Source organism: Durio zibethinus, chromosome 20, assembly GCF_047325235.1.
Source record: "Durio zibethinus cultivar Kanyao isolate XHJ-2024 chromosome 20, ASM4732523v1, whole genome shotgun sequence".
Classification (NCBI taxonomy): Eukaryota; Viridiplantae; Streptophyta; class Magnoliopsida; order Malvales; family Malvaceae; genus Durio; species Durio zibethinus.
The window spans coordinates 1,397,793-1,419,231 of NC_143181.1; the positions used below are offsets into that span (position 1 = coordinate 1,397,793).

Here is a 21,439-nt window from a genome sequence, read left to right on the forward strand (position 1 = left end):
GTTGAAATCGAATATCCCTCGAGTTATTACAAGTAGATCTTGATAATTACTACAAATTTTAGTTCCTCACGCATAAAATTCGTAGCAGAAATTGAACATTGCTTATCTCAATGAAAACTATTTGTTTTCTTGAGCTACATTTCACCTGCCTCTTTTAGGAGTCCATAGAAACACTGGCTGATATAGCATTGTATCTCCTTTTATTAATAAAATTCTATTTTACTTTTCAAAAAAAGAAAACCCAAACTCGAATCGTTTGAAGAGAAATTTTATTGAGAGTGACTTTGCAGATTTGATGTCATGATATTCCATGATGTTTTGCATACATAATTAGACATATGTATATTTCAAATAAACGGATGGAAATAATGACAAAATAATAGTCTATAGGACAATTGCTAGCAATATTTGAGAGAAATAACAAAGCTATTTTGTTAGCAAACTCATTTTAAGCAAGGCAATGGGTAAAATTTAATAGGGTGCGGTGCCCCACCTACCTTAAACAAAGTCGGACGAAATATTTATGATTCGCCGTTTTAGATCCCAAGGCCATTTCTCAACGTTACAAGCTGCCCAAACTTAATTGATTCTGTATTATAGTATTAATTTTTCTGTCGTTTTAGATTGCTCCATAATAATTTTACTGCGCCAATTTTGTCATGTTTTCCCTTTTTTTTTTTTTTACCGGATACATATAAATAAAAAAAATAAAAGGAAATAAAAATGTTTTAAAGAAAAAAAAATGCATAAACACCTTTTATTTGGATAATTAAAATTAATAAAAAAAATTCTAACAATCATTGTTTGGAAAAATAATGAAAAGGAAAGAAAATAATTCATTATAATTTTTTTTCAATTATAACCTTTTTTTTTATATAAAATAACTTATAATATACAAATATATCTTTATACTATATAGTTTATATAAATAAATCTTTTTAAACAAAATTGAGGATATTTAATATAATAAGATATATTTGCTTATTTATTCTAATAATAATTTCGTTTGTTTTATTGTTAAGACTTAAAAAATTATAAAATATTTATAAACTATAATGTTATATAAAATACTCATAAAAAAAATTATTTTTGTAGGAAATGTTAGTTATATAATCAAATTTAATATCATAATAAAAATATGAATATAATAATTTTTTTATAAAAAATATTTTTTTTTAACTTTCATTTCCTTAGCTTTTCCCTTAAATTGTGACATTAAAAAAATGAGGATTACAAAAGAAACTAAAAGTTATTGAGTTTTCATCTATTTCATTTTTTTTAAATTAAAAATTTATCTAAACAAATAAAAGATTTTTCTGTTTCCATTACTTTCCTTTAATTTCCTTTCCTTTCTTTCTCCTTTCCACGATCCAAACATAGTGTTAAATTTTACAGTTTTTAGAATGTTAATATTTATGTTTAATCCAATTGATTTATATAATTATCTTTTTAAATATGATATTTAATAAATTTAAAATTCAAATTATAGTATCAACAAATTCTCCCCTTATTTTTAGATATTGACTTCTTTTATTAAAAAAATAAAACTATAAAAGAATTAATATGAGTTACGATTTTTCAAATTGATTGTTTATTCAAGTGTTAAATTCTATGTATGATTGAGAAGTAGTTAACGAATATTAATTACCAATTGAGTTCACGACAAAATTAAAATTTGACATTGGCAAATTTGTAATAGTGATGGTGTTGTGCTTCTCGTGTTCTCAAAAAATATTGGGGTTAATGATTCCATTCTAGCTGAACTTCTGGCGGTAATTGAAGCTCTTTCAATTGTAGCAAATGCAAATTGAATTGATCCCCGAATTAATCGTTGAAAGTGATTCGTAAGCCGTCACATCTTGGATAAATAAGGGTAGCTCCAGTCTTTGGAAATACAATTATCTCCTTAACAAATTGTATATTTTATACTCTAGAGTGAGTAAGGTTTTTTTTGTTCATATTTTTAGAGAGACCAACTACTTTGTCAATTCATTGGTCAAATTGAGTGTGAACAAGAGGCATAATCGATTGAGTTTGAGTCGATATAATATTAAATTTGAGTTCGAATTTAATTTTAAATTTGATACTTGAAACTCAATCGAATTTTATTTTTTTAGTTCGAACTCAATTTTGAACTCGCTTAATTAAGCTTGATTAACATGTAAAAATAAACTTGATTCTTACATTCGATAATAACTTGATTATTTATATTATAACTCGAACTCAAATTCAAGATATTTTATCAATTAAAATAATTAAAATATATTAAAATATAAAAATTTGATTAAACTCACAAATAATTTGAGTCAAATATAAAAATACTCAAACTTGATTCAATTGATAAATAAAGTTACTCAAACTCGAGCTTGACTCGATATTAATTAAATTGAATTCAAATTTTATTCGAATCAAACTCGAATAATTTACGAATACTAATATGTCATTTATATCCTTAATGTTAACAAAAAAAACAATCTTGTAACTTGGATGTAATTTTTCTGCCAATAATATTTGCTTTTAAATGTCTTTGAAGCAAATTCATTATAATAAGCACGACAGTCTAATCCCATTTTTACATGTTTTATTATATATTTGACTTTTTATAATATTTATTTTTAATTTTTTTATCATTCAACGTGGATATAATCTTACATTAAGGGAGAAATAAGGTTGAAGTTTGAACCATAATTTTAATGTCTTTTTAAAATTGTCTCGACTGCTAAACAAAATAATTGAAGGCATGTTTATTTTTATTTTTAATATACTATATATTGATCATTTAATATTACATACAAAGCACCCAAACTTTTATATTACAGTCAAAATTACAGAAATAGATATGATGAGGTAATTAAATTCATAATTAGTGATTAATTTAATCTTTAAAAAATATTCTGCAGGTGGAATAGGGAAATTCCCCAAGATATGATCCGAGTGACTGACACCATGGATGATCTGCGCATGTGGGCTGCCGCGTACTGTCCTTGGTTATGACATGACTTGGAATTGACTCTCACTGTCCTAAGTTACATGCATCCGGAGAATATGACACCCAATTCTTGAATGATAAGACTTCCATTGCCCCACAAAACCAGAAAAAAATAAAAGAAAAAGGAAAGCCTAAACTTACCTTATATCCTTTGTCAAGCCATCAAAGCTAATTTGATGTGTGTCTAAATGTCTCCTAGTTTGCGTAATTAGCAGGTAAGATCGATTCAATGTTTGATTATCTGCCTTAATGATTCTAGATAAGTCATAAATCACAAGAGTTTTGTTTCGGACAAGAACAAAATCAGACAAGATGCTTTGTTGTTTTTCAACATTGAGACTATAGAGAGAGAACTGACGAGAAGATCGGCTTAGCTATTTTTGATAGTGAACGACAAGGCCCACTAGCTGACTAAAGCTAAGTTTGGCGTAGTCATTAACCATCAAGACCAAGAGAGCAGCTATGGGGTTTCCGACTATAGCCAGTATAGGGTTGTGAACTGTGACAGATCGGCATGCCAATCTACTGGCTGTGTTGCTGGGCGGCTGCTGCAAATTTGTGGTACAAAACTCGGTTTTGTTTCATCAGGATGGATCGTTGTGTTTTCCCATGCCAAAAAAAGATAACCGGCCTGCTTTTGCATATAAAGTCAAGCTCATTCCATGCACTGCAGGCTACAGAACATAGCCAAAAAGAAAAGAGTATGAAGTTGAAGTAAAACCTTGAGATTTTTTCTTGATATTCGAGGTCCAATATAAGTTCATTATTATTTTTTATTCTCTTAAAAATACATTCATTTAATAGTATATAACCAAAAAAATTATTTCATACTCAATAACCTTTTCGGGCCAATATGTCAACATCTGTTTGGGTCATAAGAAAAAGTCCATTCTATTTTAATTTTTATCCTTTATTTGAGAGATTTTTGTTTTTTTGTAATTTCTTATAGGCCACCGTGCGATCCACAAAAGACAGAGATCAAGGGAACGCATTTTAAACGTTGACGACATGCCACTGAACGACATCGTATAGTCATTTTTAATTTTCCTTACCGTCCACTAAAAAAACAAAAGGCGCGTGAAGACGACGGACAAACGGTAACATTATAAACGGAAAGAAAAAAGGAAAGAAAGAAAGAAAGGCAGAAACGAACAAGCGAACATCACCAGTAATCCATGTCGTGAGACGCCTGAGGATCGATCTCCGGCGAATTTTCTCCTGCAACAAAATTTCCTGCACATAAATCACACATTTTATACGTATATTTAATTTTTATAATAAATAATAACAACAATTCTAACGAGTTCTTAGATTTTTATAAGAAAGCTTGTGACGATGGATCTGCTGCGGTCGGAGCTTGGTGCAACTCATCATCCCTATTGAATCATCTCATCGCACCATCTCTTATCTCGGTGATCTCGGCCTCTTTCAATTCAAAGACATTAGTTTCTTCGGTTTTTGAAAATTTTCTGTATCGTTGAAATATCTATAGATTTAATATGTTTGATCTTTGATGTTTATTTTTCTTTTCATTTTTTTCTTGCAGCTCAATTCGGAGAAAAGCCCGTTCCAACGAACATGCGATTCACAGGTCAACCTTTATATTCACAATTTTAATTTATTTTTTTCATGAAATTCAGCTCTCAAATGGTCGCTTTGAATCCTAACCTGAAACATGCCTATATATATGTGTGTGTGTGTGTGTGTGTATTTGAATTTAACTCATTCGTTTGCAGAAATCAGTGGAATGTTAGATGAGAAACTCTGCAAGCATATTGATTCAGCGTGATCTTAAAATTTGTCTGAGTACTTGGAGATATATGCTAATCATTTGGTCAATTATAGAAATTTATGGTACTTTAATGTGTTATTGCATCATGCAGATCAAGGGATGCGGTGACATGGCACCCAAGGTACGTTTCTTCAAGGAACAGATGATAAAGGCTGGTTTATCACCCTCGGCTAGATCTGCAATAGGAGTGATGATGTTGATTTAGATAACTTGGAGGTATGCTGGATATTTTGGATATCAAGGTTTTCGTTGTTATATGGTAAAGCAACTTTATCTGTGGTATTGCTAGGTGAAACTTGGAGAACTTGAAGCAGAGTTGATGTAGATGAAAGCAAATCATGAGAAGTTGCAACAAAGTTACAATGAACTAATAGAATATAAGCTAGTTGAGCAGAAAGTGAGCCGCCATCTCTAAGTTGCATTTCGCTGGTTATTAAGGCAGTAGAAGTGAAAATCTTCCATCCCATATTTCCAGGTAATAGGCTTATCACCTTTCTTAATAGGCTTACACCTTTCTTTGTAACTTAAACCAGGAGCCTTATGATTCCATAATGATTGATTATAGTGGTATTGTTGTCTTATTTCAGGCTGGTGAGTTTTTTCAGTCAGCTCAGAGCAGTGCTGCAGCTAAGCAGAGAGCTGAAGCTCTGCAAAGGGGTGAAGGATCTATTGACAGTCTATTAGTGGAGCAAGTATAGTTTCAATTTGTACATTTTCTATGTTAGTATCACTGATGCAAATTTTTTTCTTCTATACATGATGCTTTTTGGGTGCTCATATTTTGTAGGAAATGGTCACTGATCCATCAAAGCAAGTTAAGCTGGGATTTGTCAGTGGTCTTGTCCCAAGAGAAAAATCATTGGCTTTTGAATGAATCCTGTTTCGTGCTAGCAGAGGGAATGTCTTCTTGAAGCAATCTGCATTTGAAGATCCTGTCACTGATCCTGCATCTGAGGAGAAGGTTAATGCCCAAATTTACCATTGTAGATCTAAAATTTCTGAGACTGACATTCATCTGTGGTTCTTCTACTTTTTCTTTAATTCTGTCTTAGCTCAGAATGTTTGTTTTATGACATCAATTTGCTACTCATGTCTATCCGACTATATGTTACTGTATTCATCTTCTTTAACTCCTGCATGCTGTCTCATCACTTTTATGTTCAGGGATAAGATACCTTTACCATTTTTATTTGCTATTACTGGTTGAGAAAATTTTGTTTGTAGTCTTTTATTCTGGTGATAGAGCAAGGAACAAAATTATGCAGATTTGTGAAGCTTTTGGTACAAACAGGTACCCATTCACAGAGGACCTGGGCAAACAATTTCAGATAATTACAAAGGTATGCTTTATACCACTCCTTATTCATAAGAATCAGGACTCACGTGAATTTGAAACTAGCGGATGGTACAAGCAGTTTTGTTGTCGTGGAAAAACTAAGTAATAAAATTGTGTGAAAACTAAAAGTAAAACTGAATGTATATTAAAAAACTGTTCATTAAGAATTATAAAAACACCTTAGGTTTATATACAACTAACTAGTGCATAAATTGGGAAACTAAATATTCCTAAAACTAATCCTATAATTGAGAGAATGTCTATCATAATTTTTTCTCCTTAATTCTAGGGATACAAATACGTAATTATAGAGATACAAATATAAATATACAGATTACAAGATTACAACAAGCTGCAAATAAGTGTTTTCCTACACTCCCTTTTAAGCTAGTGAATAGGTGCTTTTCATTCCTAGCTTGGAAATAATTTCTTGAAATGTTGCACTACTGAGACTTTTAGTCAACACATTTGCAAGTTGACCTTTGGTTAATACATATTGTGTACAAATCAACCCATTGTCTAGTTTTTCTTTTATAAAATGCAGGTCTACTTCAATGTGTTTTGTTCTATCATGTTGCACAAGATTGTGTGCAATGCTTATTGTAGACTCGTTATTACAATAGAGTCTTATTGGTCCATCCCACTTGATCTTCAAGTCTTTTAGGATAATCTTTAACCATAGTAGTTCATAATTCCTTGAGCCATTGCTTTGAACTTTGCTTCAGCACTTGATCTTACCACCACATTCTGTTTTTTACTCTTTCAAGTCACTAGATTATCACCTAGAAAAGTGTAGTAGCCTAAGGTGGATTTTCTATTATTTACTGAACTTGTATAATCAGCATCTATATATACTTCTGGAACCAACTCCAAATTTTTTTTGAATAAGATACTTTTCCCAGGATTGGCCTTCAAATAGTGCAATACATGGTTGACAGCCTTTAGGTGCACTTCTTTAGGATTATGCATAAATTGACTTATCACACTCACAGCATATACTATATCAAGTCTAGTACGTGAAAGATAAATGAGTCTTTTGACTGATCTCTAGTACATCTCTCTATCTACAACAACATTTTCATTAACTTCGTCAAGTTTATGATTAGGATCTATAGTGGTATTTGCAGATTTACATGCGAGTTTCTCATTTTTTTTCAAAAGATCCATCATATATTTCTGTTTTGAGATGAAAACACCATGCTGTGAGTGAGCCACTTCAATTCCTAAGAAGTACTTAAATCTTTCTAGCTCTTTTATCTTAAATTCTCTAACCAAACACTGTTTTAGAGATTATCTCTCTTTTTCATAATCTTCGATTATAATTATATCATCAACATACACTAATAGAACTGTGACTATCCCTAAATCAGAGTATTTGATAAACAATGTGTGATCTTGTTGACTTTGTTTATATCCCATTACTAGCATCACTTTGGTAAATCTTCTAAACCAAGCTCTAGAAGACTGTTTAAGGCCATATAAAACCTTTTTTAGCTTGTATACTTTGTTTACTTCTAGATGACCTCTCAATACTGGTGAAACCTTCATATATATTTCTTTTTTCAAATCACCATGTAGAACAACATTCTTTACATTAAATTGTTAAAGCTGCCAATTGTAATTTGCAGCCAATGATAACAAAATCTTAATTGTATTCATCTTGGCAACTGGAGCAAAAATTTCCTTATAATTCACTCAATAAGTTTAAGTGTAGCCACCAATTTGGCTTTATACCTTTTAACAATACCATCCATCTTGTATTTTACATTAAAAACACATTTATACCAAATTAGATTTTTTCCTTTAGGCAATTCTACCAATTCGCATTCTTATTTTTCTATAAGGCCTCTATTTCTATTTTCATGGCTTGCCTTCATTTCTCAGTGGATAATGTATTGGACAATGTTGTTGGAATAGAAATAGTGTTTAGGCTCACAAGAAAATTTTTGTGGGATGGTGAGAATTTTTCAATTGACACAAATTTAAAGATTCGGTATAGTGGATGCTTAGTACATTGTCTGGTTCATTTCCTAATGGCAATAGGTATATCATAGTCACTAGTTATAGTTTTAGGAGATTCGTACTCAATTTGAGAAATAGAGTTAAAAGACTGTAGTTACTTCATTTCCAGAATTATACTATTATAAGATAAGGGAAGATAAAGAGAATGAAGGGAAGATGAAGAGAATGAAGCGGAGAAGCGGGCAATTTCTAAGGATTTCCTTTCTATTTAAAGAGATTTAGTTTGACCAGCTGCTTTGATTATGTATTCCCTTTAAAAGAGGAGAAGGAAAGGAAGAACATTCTCATTCATCAACAACAGTCCTTACAAAACAAACGGGCACTGCCCCCCTCGCCAGATTCATCAAATAAGTGGACTGGCCAAGCCAAGAAAAAAGACAAAAGCACTAATTCAGGATTTGAAACTTTTATTCTTGAGTACACCTGTAATTTCTTCATATAATCAATAACAATATTAACCTTTGTCACATCTTCTATATTTGAAATGGGTTTATATTCAAATTCAGTGTTTAACTTAGATTCAAAAGAAATAGGTTTAGACTCAGAAGAATTAATGAGTGAAAATGTTGAAGATGAGGACAAGTCAAGAAAAAAAGTCTTTATCCCTAGCTTTCATGAATAAAGTTTCTCTCTGAAGATAAGGTTGAGTAAAAAATGATTTATTTTTTTCAAAAATAATATCTGTAGACACAAAATTTTTTGGTAGAAAGATAATAGTACTTATATCCTTTTTGTGTTAATGAGTACTCCTTAAAAATGTACTTAATTACTCTAGGATCCAACTTTCCTTTATTATGATTGTGAATATAAACAAACGATGTACAATCAAATATCTTAGGTGTGAGGTTGTTTGTGTTATTAAAGTTAGGATAGAATTGTGAGAGTAGTTTCATAAGAGTTTTAAATCCCAAAACTTTTCAAGGTAACTTATTTATAATGTGTGTGCTAGTGAGAACAGTTTCTCTCCCAGTAGGATTTAGGTATGTTTGCTTGAAAAAATAAAGCTCGAGTTGTGGCTAGTAAATGATTATTTTTTCTCTGCTACTCCATTCTGTTGTGGAGTATTAACATAAGATGACTCATGGATTTTTTTTTAAAAATAGATTGATAAACTCTAGTTGAAATAGTCTATTGCATCATCTGATCTAAATCTCTTGATTTTCACTTCAAATTGGTTTTGGATCATGTTTTGAAAGCTTAAAAACACATTATTCATATTTGATTTAGATTTAAGTAAAATATCCAAGAGACCTTGATATAATCATCTATGAAAGAAACAAATCACCTTGCACAACAAATGTTAGGAATTGTAAAAGGATCCTATATGTCACTATGAATCAAGTAAAAAGGAGTAGAACTTCTTTTATTGTTAACTAAAAAAGACACACATTTATGCTTTGCAAGTTCACAAATATCACAATGAAAGTTTTTAATATTTAATCTTTTGAACAAAGAAAGAAACATGTTTTTAAAGTTTCAAAAGAAGGATGTCCAAAATGAAAATGATAAAGCCAGATTTTATTTTTATGGGGAGATTTTTCAGAAAGAAATGACAAAGGTAAACTATTCTTGATATTATTTGTGTTGCTTGATGTTTCAATATAGTATAGTCCATCATTCTCCTTAGCAAATCCAATCATTTTCCTCGAACTCTGGTTCTGAAATTCACAATAGGAGGGATAAAAAATTACTTTACAGGTCATGTCTTTGGTAAGTTTTTATATAAATATCAAATTAATAGACAATCCAAGAACATGAAGAACATTTTTAAAAACAAGTGAGGGATTAATTTGAACATCTCCTAATCTTATCACTGTAGTAAGTAAACTATCTACAACAACAATTTTCTTATTACTAGGACACAAAGTATATGTACTAAATTTTTGTGAGAAATGTCTCATATAGTTTGTGGCTCTTAAATCAATGACCCAATAACTTGTAATAAGCTTAACTGAGACATTTAATCCACGAGAATTAGAAACTTTAACTTGAACGAGAGACTTTACCCAAGGAACATACCCTAATAAGTTTTTTAAGGGTTTTCAATAGGCTTCTCAGCTTTTCAATCTCTTCTTTATCCAAATTTTCTTGTTTTCGATACATCTGTAGTACTCTGGTGATTTTTTCAGTTAACACTTCCTTAAAGTAGATGGTAATAATATCTTTTTTTGAACTGAAACAAGTCAGAAATGACTCTTAGCATTAAAAGTTAAAGAAGAGAAAAATAAAATGGCTATGAAGGCCTTAATAGGGTTCGGTAATGAAGGTCTAAAATAGAAGTCAGCAATAAAGGTTGAAAATTTTGCTTCCCAATAAGAGCCTAAAGCTCTGATACCATGTGAAAAAACTAAGAATAAAACTGAATGAATAATGAAAAACTATTCATTAAGAATTATACAAGCACCCTAGGTTTTATATACAACTAATTAGTGGATAAACTAAAAAATTAAATATTCTTAAAACTGATCCTATAATTAAAGGATTATTTATCATAATTTTTTGCCCTTAATTATAGGGATACAAATACTTAATTATAGATATACAAATATAAATATATAGATTATAATATTATAACTAACTGTAAATAAGTATTTTTTCACAATTGTTACTCTCTCTCTATCTTTTTTTTTTTTTTTTTCATTTGAGTTTGGAAGAGATAGGGATTGAAATGATTATTATGTCCTGGAAATCAACAGTTGATCTAATCTATATGCTTGAATTGGTATTTGAATTTGTTCAGTAAAAGGAGCTCTCAGTTTTGTCTCTTGGCCTGCTTTGGTTTTTGACCTTGTTTTAATTCTTATAGAGGTTTGACTAAGATTGTTGCCTTCGGGAAAAGCAATAGAAGGCAAAGCCTAATCTAAAGTTGTTACAGAAGCAAAAAACACCTTCCGCAGGTTGGCATCGTTGAAAGGAAACCACCTGTCATAATGATGAAGGATGATAATAAGTTAATGATATGCATGCGTCTCGAATATAGTGGCATACATGGTGCTCTCTTTTTATATTTGTACATAATGCCAAGCTGTATATCTAACCTATTATGTGAACATTTTGCAGTTTTCAGATTTTACATTTACTTTAATTTTAGCACTATGCTTCTTTGAATGTGTTCCTAGGCGAGGTTTCATGCTTTTCGTGTCAAATAAAGAAAATTTGAAATTTGTAACCTCTCTTATTTATAGGTGTCTGGAAGACTCGAAGAGCTTAAAACTACTATGATGTTGGACTGGTGCACCAGAGCAACTTGTTGCAGGCAATTAATTGCCTATCACTTTGAGCATTGGAGCCTTTTGGTTCGTTGAAATTGGTTTAATTCCTTTTTTTTTTTTTTTTGGTTGTAAACCACAAGCTTATGTAGATGTTTTAACTTGTCTTTATAATTGCATTCAGTTTCTGTGGCTGGCTTTAACCTTCATTGAGTTCTTTTGAAGCCTATGCTTTCTTAGGTCACTGAACCTTGTTTCTCCTAATTTATGTAGGTGAAGAAAGAAAAATCCATTTATCACACTTTGAATATGCTTAGCATAGATGTTACAAAAAAATGTCTTACTAGACGGTTGGTGCCCTGTTTTTGCTTCAAACAAGGTCTGTTTATTGAACCTGTAATCATTTCTTCTCTGTTGCATGGCGTTCCTAGTTAAATTGTATAACGAACTTGAAAAATGAAAACTTAATCATCTTTGGCTTGATTTTGCAGATTCAAAATGTTACAGCAGGCAACTATTGACAAAATACAAACATGAATATTTGTTTATTGGCCCAAAGGTAGGATTTTGATGAACTTGCTTTTTGTGATTAGAAATCTTTAGAGAACAAAGGGAGCAAGTGTTAAACAACAAGCTTGTCGAGGCCGATGTCTGTAATTGTTCAACAGTTTTACACAAGTCAGATGCCTTTGTCTTTCAACATAGCCGGTTTTGGGATTTGTCTGTTAACCGGAAAACAAAAAAAATTATAACAATTAAATGTATCACATAATGCAATTTAACACCATTCGTTGATGATATTTGCAGCTATTATTAACTCATGAAAGACACTGAAAAATTTAGTGATTAGCAAGAGCTGAGAGGTACACACATTTACCATACTTGACAGAACCATATAGATAGATAGATCCTGACTAGAACACATCATCTCCAGGATACACCCCTCTTAGGGAGCAATCAATGGCGATACCCATAAGAATAAGGGTATTTAGTTTCAAGCCAGAGCATGCCTAGGGAGTCTTCAAGTACTATCATAAATTTAGAAATATAACTTGCTGATAGATATACTGATGCTACTGTTACTAATCATTTATTTACAGGGCCATTCTACTGTGATTTTGTATTCAAGGCGGCGACACTTGAGACCATGGAGTCTACCCCACAAACATTGTGACCCCTGCAGATCTTGTAATATCCGTCCTCTCCCCAGTTTTCTCCCCATGAGTTCTTTATGATCCAGTAAGGCTTTTCCTTGAAGCGGATTGGGGCGTAACCAGCAGATCCATACCCCACGAGAAGCACTCCATGATCCAAACTTCTAAAACAAATGTACGGGCATGAAACTCCTTTCACATATGTCTGCATGAAAACTGCATTGATACCCACTGCAAGAACCAAAAGCAAACATATTGGATTCAATCTACAAAGTGGTGATGCCCAACACACTCAAAAAGCATGAAATTTACCTGCAAGTGGACCATGCTTCACCAAATTCGCAGCGATTTGATCCTCATCAACGGAAATGACACTGAAGTTAGCAACAGAGGCAGCGATTTTGCTCTTGTCAAATTTGCAGGGACCACGGTCATTCCCAGTGTAAGGATAATCCTCCTCTCTCTCAAGTCCACCAGCCTTTAGAGTATATTCGAAAGCAGAGGTCATGAGGCCACCGTTACACCCTGAGTCACACGCGCCATATTCTTGTGGATCACACTGCAAAATACCCAACTCTTATTTTTAATTGAGTTGTTGGTTAGATAAAGCACCCAATAGGCTGTAAAGAAAAAGGATGAAAGATTGAAACCTCGTGATCACAATCAACAAGCTGCTGCTCACTCAAGCTTACGAGCTCCCCTGTCGCCAAATAATGGGCTCCTTCCAAAGCTCCTGTCGTACTAAACGACCAACACGATCCACACGATCCCTGAATATCAATAAAATTTTTTAAAAATAATCATAAATAAAAGGGCGGATTTCAACTAATCTGTTAAAATTTTTTTTTTTATTATTACCTGGTCTTTAATGCCAGTGACGGCACCGCGATCGCGCCAGTCGAAGTCATCAGGTAAGTTATCGGTCGGAAGGATTGGAGCCTTTTGAGCATCGGCTGGGAGCTTGAGTGGTTTCAAGCCGAGGAACTGACGGCGAAACTCCGATGGAGTTAAATCGGAAAACTTTGTTACTCCGTGGATGGCGGTGGGGTCCAAGAGCTGATGACGCTTGGCCCGGCGCAGGTTAGCCTTGAAGACTCCAAGTCGGTAATCATGCTCCTCCTGGGTGGCGTAGGTTTTCCCGAACTTGGATTTGAACAGCGTGAAGTGGTGCTCGGCGTTTAGGAGGTGGTCACCGGAATCTTCCTCGGTCTCGGCGTCGGATACAACTTGACGGATCAGCGGATCGTCGTTGCTGATGACGTCGGAGACAACGGCTGAAGCAAATACGCAAGAGAGGCTGAGGAAGAGAAGAAAGAGGCGATCCATTTTTTGAAAAGTTATAAAGTAAAAAGCTTCGTGAAGCGAAGGCGCATAGACAATCGATATTATAACAGTGGTTCCCAGAGTACTGAAGTTGGTGGATGGATGATGATATTAAAACACGTGTTATCTTTTAATTCGCTGGGTGTTTGACAACTTGAGCTCACTCAACAAATGGAAAATATCGCCATTCTAAATTTGGACTTTTTTTAAATGTTTCTTAAATATATAATTTTTGCCCAATTATTTTTGCTCGGCCTTTTTTGAACCGATAATTCCATAAGACTGTATGTTCATTGTACTAATAGACAATTTCGTAAATTCAATGAATAATTATTATTGAAATTTAAACTACAAAACATATACTAATGAAAAATACATTAAGTTTATTTGTTTGTGGATAACATTAAACAAGAGTAAAATTTGAATTCAAAATTTATTTGAATTTGTTTATTTAATTATATTTTAAAAAATAATATTTAAAAAATTTTAAATTTAAATCTTATTATCCACAATTTTTTCTTATATTTGGACTATAATTTTTTTGTAAAAAATAAAAATATTCAAAAAATAAAATATTTATGATCAAATTTAAAAAATACATTAAACTTAGAAAGTGTGTACTGACAAAAGAAACTTACAAAAGAAACTTACAAAAGTGTGTTTTCTTTGGAGCACTTTTTTTTTTTGCATATAAATTTTTTTTTCGTCCTGATTTTTTAATTTAATGATTAAAGAGGTTTGATAAAACATTAAAAGTTTGATTTTATATCAAAATTTTTTTTTTATTTATATTAGGATTTTTTCTCTTAATATAACTAAAAAAAGAATTTTTTCTTTCAAATATGCTTTTTTTGTAAAATTTCAAAATATTCGGCATTTTTTGAAATTAAATTGCAATCTTTTTCACTGTCTTTTTTCTTTAAAAAAAGAATCCACCGCCCCCTTGCATTTATTTGTCCATTTTCACCGATTTGATAAATTTATGGACAAGCTGACAAACTTTTTTAATTCTCCAACTCCGATGAATCCTAATTTGATACGTAACATATACAGGAAAAGCAAACGCACTGGCCCACGACTAATTTTTTTTTTGAAAACTCCATTTTGTTCCATTTGTTCTCGGCATTATTTTTTTAAACTAGCTTTGCTCATCAATGATATCATCCCTCTAGCAAAAAAAAATCTTAACTTTTGATTTTGAGTGGAGCGTCTTTGGTCCTCAATTTATTCTTTTGTTGTTTTTTTTTTTGTTTCTTTATTGATTTTTTTTATCATTTTCCACAAAATTTTCAAGTAATCCATGCTTGTGAATTATGAGAAAAATTGAAAGACCGGTTGGTATTATTTTATGATTTATGTTGTTGAAATATTTGTTTTATTTTATTTTTAATTTTGAAATTTAAAAATATGTTTAATCAGAATATTTTTGGTGTAAAAATATAAAAATAAAAACATGTAAGAAAACAAACAGTTAAAATTTTAAAATCTTAAGGGAAAAATGTTTTGATTCTGGGCAGATGCAAAATTTTAAAACTGTAGTGGTATTTTTGTCGAACGGCTAAACAGTATTCGATAACAGTATCGAAAATATTTTCAAAATTTTAAAAACATCATTTTTTTTCAATAATTTCTAAAACTTCCCAAAATTTTGTTTTCAGTTTTCAAAAATAAAAAATGAATATAACTTATCAAATATGTTTTTTTAATTTAAAAAAACTAAAAATAAAAATAAAAACAGAAAATGATAATATTAGCAAACAACACTTGAATAACTCATTTACCATCATAATTTAAAAAAAAATTAAAAATAATTATAGAATTTTTTTAATATAAAAAAAGAAACAATTTAAGCATAAATAAAAAAATTAAATACTTTGTTAAATATTATTTTTTTAAATTACTAAATAGATTAAATTTTAAATTTACCTTTGTTTCGTACCTAACAACTTAAAATAAATAATTACAAATCATACATTCAAAATGATTTTAATAAATAATCATTAATAAAACTTAAATTTAAGATATTTTTATAAAAAAAATAAATTTTAATCTATTAAACAAATCACTTGTTAGTAATTACACCTTTTAACATTTGATCTCTTTTATTTTTGCTGCAATCAGCTTGGGCCAAAATAATGATAATAAAAAAAAATTTTAATCTTGGATTGGGCATTGTTAAAAGAATCAATACTAAAAATAACCAAAACCCAAGCAGCCCATGAGCTGAGGACAGGCCTCAGCCTAAACCCATTTCTATCTCAGCCTCAAGGCCCCTAGGCCCATTACACTTAGCCTTTCAGTTATTTAGCTTAAATCCAAAGATGCGTCTGCCTCTTTTGCCCCCAAAAGCCGGTGTCCTAAATTCGTTCCGTCCGGTTCGTCAGGGTCCAATTCTTCATCCCTCAACTAGCAATTTATAGAGTCGAAAAAAAGTCAGCGTCTTCCAAGGGAAATTTGAAGAAATTTTAAGCCTAGTGAAATCAAGAAACTTTCAGTTTACAGAGGCTAAAGGAAAGGAGAGAGCTTGAAGATGGATGAAGATCACTGCGACGGTGGCTTTTTGGAGACTGGAAAAGCTGATAGATCGGTGTGGTTAATGAAGTGCCCGGTGGTAGTGGCCAAGTCATGGAAGAGCCAGGCCGCTTCTTCTTCCGATTCTCAGCCTGTTGCCAAGGTTGTCCTTTCTCTCGACCCTCGCAAACCCGACGACCCTTCGTCTCTCCAGGTACTCTAACCCTAAGCAGTTGGGATGAAAATTTTAGATATACCCATTTCTTTATTAATCATGAATTCGCTCTTTAATACTTTTTATGTGGAAAATTATAGTAAAAAGTTTCTGTTTTTATTGATTTTATAAGCTAATGGTGAAAGGATTTCATGACATGCTTGTCATGGGTTTGAATTGTACTTTTAACTTCTATTGTTTTCTTGTTTCTTACGAGCTTATGAATTGTTGATGATCAGTTTACTATGGAGATGGCTGGATCCGAGACTGGAAATATACCGAAAAGTTACTCTTTGAATATGTTTAAAGATTTTGTTCCTATGTGTATCTTTTCTGAGACAAGTCAAGGTAAGGATATGTTTAGTTGCTTCTTTAGTATTTTGAGGAATGGAATTGTTTTTTTCTTAATTTTGCAATATAACATTACTTCTTGGTTTCAACTGTGACTTTGTACAGTGATTTGAAGTGGCAATTTACTCTGTGATAGGTTATAAATTCTGCATTCGATGTTTCCCTTACTTTTATGGTTTTATGAATGTGTTGCTAGTTACTTGGTGCACTTGCTGTGGTATAGCTAGGAGGGTTCTTATATATGCCCCTAAAATGTGTGTTTAGTACTTTTGGGCAAGTGTGACAAATCCGAATCTTGAAGAACATTCAAACAGTTTAAGTTGGAGCTTATTCAAGAGAGCAACTTCTTTTACTAAAATGCATTATGCTAGTTAGTCATCAATGTAAGCAAGGGTGGTGAAACATATCAACAGACACAGGGGCTATGAATAGGTCACTCTACATATCTGTTGGGAAAAATTGATACAGTAATCCTTAAATGCATTCTATGTTGCATAGAAGGAGCCAGTGCATTTTCCTGTCACCTCTGCTCCATGTCTATTTATGGTTGTGACAACTTCTATTTATGGAGGGAAAGAATTGCATCCGTACTTTTGTTTGTGACTTCTGCTCTGTTTTTGGTTCTTTTCATTATAGGTAGGGTTGCAATGGAAGGAAAGGTTGAGCATAAATTTGACATGAAACCACATGAAGAAAACATCGAGGAATATGGGAGGTTGTGTCGTGAAAGGACTAATAAGTCCATGATCAAGACTAGACAAATACAGGTAGGTCAGTGAGTATGCATTGGCTTGGCTAAGGCATTTTTGTTTCAATGTAACTATGATGCCTGCCAAATATCTTAGTTTTGTGTGTATGATGTATTTTGAAGGTTATTAATAATGACCGTGGAGTGCACATGAGGCCAATGCCTGGAATGGTTGGCTTGATTTCATCCAACCCTAAGGTACCTCAAGACGTGGTTTAGAGAATGATATTAGTCATTTTTCACTCTTAAATATACACGAGTTCTGAGTTGGAATTTGACATTGACACTTATTGTCAATTATCTCTGAGCAGGATAAGAAGAAAACAACACCAGTTAAACAGTCAGACATGAAGAGAACCAGAAGGGATCGTGGGGAATTGGAGCATATAATGTTCAAGCTGTTTGAAAGACAACCAAATTGGGCTTTAAAGCAACTTGTTCAAGAGACTGATCAGCCTGCTGTAAGCCTCTCACTTTCCTCTATCTTCATCTCCTGATGTTTACCTCCCTGTTCGAGCTCTGTTTCTTCTTGTTTTTCCCACTTGATTTATCTTATGGTTTATAATGGGGATTTGAGTGTCTTTTGCTGCAATATATGATTTTAGCAGTATCCTAGAAATTACAATTTGCTTTTAAAAGGAAAAGAAGTTCTTGGCCAGAATTTTAAATCACCTATATATGTGCTTTTATAGCAGGTGTTTCATGTGTTTGAAAGTTTTCGATTACTTTCTTTGCAGCAATTCCTGAAAGAGATACTGAATGAGCTATGCGTGTACAATAAGAGAGGCACCAACCAAGGAACTTATGAGCTTAAGCCAGAGTATAAAAAATCTGTGGAGGACACAGGAGCTGAATAGCGGACATCTACCTGAAATTTACTTTTCTTTTTTCTCCCATTTTTTTTCCTCTAATTAATGGGGACAAGTCTGAAAGAACCCACCAGCTTAAGAAACAGTGATATTAGCAAAGGGAATAAGGGATAATAGGCAATGTGTCTAGTAAAAGCGACATTTGAAGTCCACATGGTGCCATTTAAACAATCTTTGCTGATATCTGAGTAGGGGACTAGGGAGGGCAAATATATCTAAATCAAAATATAATTTCAAAGGCTGATCAATAAATAAAATCTATTGTGATATTTATGTTGTGTATTTGCATTTTGATCCTGCTGAGTCGGGGAGGTGCTAGAGTGCTGACTTTTGTTTCTTGCGTTTCTTGCCACTACTTTAATTTGCTTCACAAGGCACTTGTTTAAATCTTCTTGTCTCTAATCTGGCATTAATTCTTCAAAGTACCGGTGATGGCCGGATAGTGGATATGTTTATGGATTACCATATAGGATGTGCCAATTGGCCTAAGAAGGCATTTGACTTGCACATCAAAGAAAGAAGTTCCATTCTGAAGTGGATTCTTGCTTTAAAATTATCGTGCAGATCTTTCAACTTTCGACCCAAAGCAGAACTAATTAATTATATACTCATCAAATAAGAAAAGAAACCAAAACTTGCAAATTGTGAACCCAACATCAAACAAGTTAGGGAATAATAAGAAATCAAATTGGGGGTGAAAGACAGGAAAATTTATTTATAACCCATCAATCAAAGCCCAAGATGTAATAATTGTTTTCGTTTCATTCGCACTGGGTTTCAGCTCCTTCCCATGCTTCATTTTTCAGTTTAAAAATTTTCCATTTCATTCTGGCTTCTCTAAGGTCCTTAAAAATTTTCAGTTTAAAAATTTAATGTCTCTGTCAAATTGGAAAATTGGAATGTTCCTAAATCATGTAAGACAGTAACGTAAATTTTCATGCAAAATTCACTGTTCTCATACACAAAAAAGTGTGCCTCACGTTGGTACATGCAATGTTTAGTTGAATTGTAATTCATCAAACTTTTGCTTTCTGAGCAATGAGCAACATTTACCAGCTGATAACATGGCCTATAGCCCAAGCAATTTTTATTTCTTTGTTTTGGGACCTAACTTGCCAATCATGAGACGGTTGTATGCATATATGATAAAGCCAAGCAGAAAAGGGAGAAAAGCCTTGCATAGTAGGAAGTTAGTCAATTTTGATGATTTAATGCCTAACCATTAAGAAAGATTTTTCAGTCAGAAAGTTGGAAAGCAATCAACATAACCATGTCTAATGCCTAATTGGGATTGATGATCCAGTTTTCAAGCCCCTTTGTTAATTAGACGATAGCAGACGCAATTTGTAAAATTACATGAACCTATCTAATCGTGTTGGGTGCCTCAAACAAAAAGCATGTGAAAACTAGTTAGTTTCACCAAATGTTTCTGTCTTAGCTCGACCACAGTGTGGGTGTGGGTGGGTGGAATCACTTTATGTGCCGAAAGCGCCAAGCAAAAGCAATAAAAGAATCACTAGTGGCTTACCTGATTACGAGGGAAAACTGGAAAAGAGCTAACCCACATAAAGCTAGGGGGATCCTTCCAAAGGTAGGAGATAGCAGGGTTCTGGTTTCTAAATCTCAATTTCATCAAAGCTGGAGATCATTGGGATTCATTGAGTTATTGTTGTTTTCTTTTTTATCTCCAAAAGTAACAGGTTCAAGAAACGTGAAGGGTAATGTTTGCACCTTTTGGAAGAAAGGCTTACTGCAAAATTCCAAGCTTTGGTGATCCCTAGCAACACACCTATTGAATCCTGTGACTTATTATGTCTTGGAAGTTGGTTTGCGAGCCAGTCGTAAACATTCTTAAGCAAAACTTGTAACACGTCAAGGCTCATGAGTCATGATTCATCGTTCAATTGAACTAAGGTTAGCCGACAAACAGCCCATAAAGCAGCATAACTTGACCTAGGCTTTTCATAGCCCACCCTGGATTGTATCCAGGGCTCCAGGCCTCCAGGCCAATGAGATATCGTCTCAAAGCTTTTAATTAGTACTGTAATTGATCTTTGTTTCCAGGGTGACAAAATTTCCTACTTTTATCTCCTCTTTGCTTGATCGTTTTTTTCGTCAATGGGTCTGCTTAGTGCTGAGTGATATCCCACGTAATGTTGTATTCAAACAATGTCCCACTTACTAGTGAATTGAATGAGCGGCCCTGGTTCACTTGCTGGTGCATATGTTCTCCAAAAAACAGGCAACAAAACTGAAGCAGAAAAGGCCCGGTTAGAACTTGATCAATCTAGATAACGAATCGTAGACACTACATCTTTTTTACTGTAACCAAAATGCAATAGTGAGATTCATGTAATAAAACTCACTTGAATGCGACTCAACTATAAAAAGAGATCAAAAGGGGTCAGTCAGCTACTCAGCTAAGTAGATTATATATATATATATATTAGTCTTTAAAAAGAAAATGGATTTTAGACTTTTAATTTTGATTGTAACCCAAATTGCAAAATATAGCTAAATTCCTGTAGCGAAAACTAAATTTGAATATGACTTAACATGAACAACCAATGAGATCAAAGTAGAACTGTCCATGGCAGATTAGTGAGAGAGGACCATGGGAAACAAACAAGGTACTTGACGTTGTCTGGAAGGTGCTCAACATCATGTTATATGGCTACCGATCAACTATGATTTCAACTTGTTCAACTTAATCGATTTCCACAACTATTTCCAACCAGCTCTCAAAATTCTTAATCATGAAATTCAACTAGAGTTAAGTAAATCTGTCACCCTGCTGCTAAGGTGAACTAATTTTGAAAAAAAAGGTCAAATCATAAACTTTTTCAGAGTTTCACAGAAAATTGTAGCATAAGTGCTTAGCAAACATTATTACTGATAATTATATGTACAAATTAAGGAGT

The 21,439-nt window shown here is 32.7% G+C and overlaps 3 protein-coding genes across 3 annotated transcripts; 2 read left to right on the plus strand and 1 right to left on the minus strand.

The window, feature by feature from the left end:
• The first annotated feature begins 4,121 nt into the window (after positions 1–4,121).
• LOC111315070 (V-type proton ATPase subunit a3-like) lies at positions 4,122–12,145 on the plus strand. Its single transcript, XM_089749098.1, has 11 exons — positions 4,122–4,401; positions 4,536–4,580; positions 4,873–4,997; positions 5,071–5,256; positions 5,369–5,473; positions 5,569–5,742; positions 6,006–6,121; positions 11,325–11,435; positions 11,622–11,727; positions 11,840–11,907; positions 11,942–12,145. The coding sequence occupies exons 7-11, from the start codon at positions 6,041–6,043 to the stop codon at positions 11,972–11,974; spliced, it is 399 nt and encodes a 132-aa protein (XP_089605224.1). The 5' UTR covers positions 4,122–4,401; positions 4,536–4,580; positions 4,873–4,997; positions 5,071–5,256; positions 5,369–5,473; positions 5,569–5,742; positions 6,006–6,040; the 3' UTR covers positions 11,975–12,145.
• On the minus strand, positions 12,140–13,860 carry LOC111315324 (cysteine proteinase 15A-like). The gene is made up of 4 exons (XM_022916962.2): positions 13,361–13,860; positions 13,153–13,272; positions 12,815–13,061; positions 12,140–12,733 (listed from the first exon to the last, which is right to left on the minus strand). The coding sequence occupies exons 1-4, from the start codon at positions 13,826–13,828 to the stop codon at positions 12,456–12,458; spliced, it is 1,113 nt and encodes a 370-aa protein (XP_022772697.2). The 5' UTR covers positions 13,829–13,860; the 3' UTR covers positions 12,140–12,455.
• A 2,294-nt stretch (positions 13,861–16,154) lies between these two features.
• On the plus strand, positions 16,155–18,787 carry LOC111315325 (Transcription initiation factor IIF, beta subunit). Its single transcript, XM_022916963.2, has 6 exons — positions 16,155–16,550; positions 16,790–16,898; positions 17,538–17,668; positions 17,773–17,847; positions 17,961–18,110; positions 18,387–18,787. The coding sequence occupies exons 1-6, from the start codon at positions 16,356–16,358 to the stop codon at positions 18,504–18,506; spliced, it is 780 nt and encodes a 259-aa protein (XP_022772698.1). The 5' UTR covers positions 16,155–16,355; the 3' UTR covers positions 18,507–18,787.
• The last annotated feature ends 2,652 nt before the right edge of the window (positions 18,788–21,439 follow it).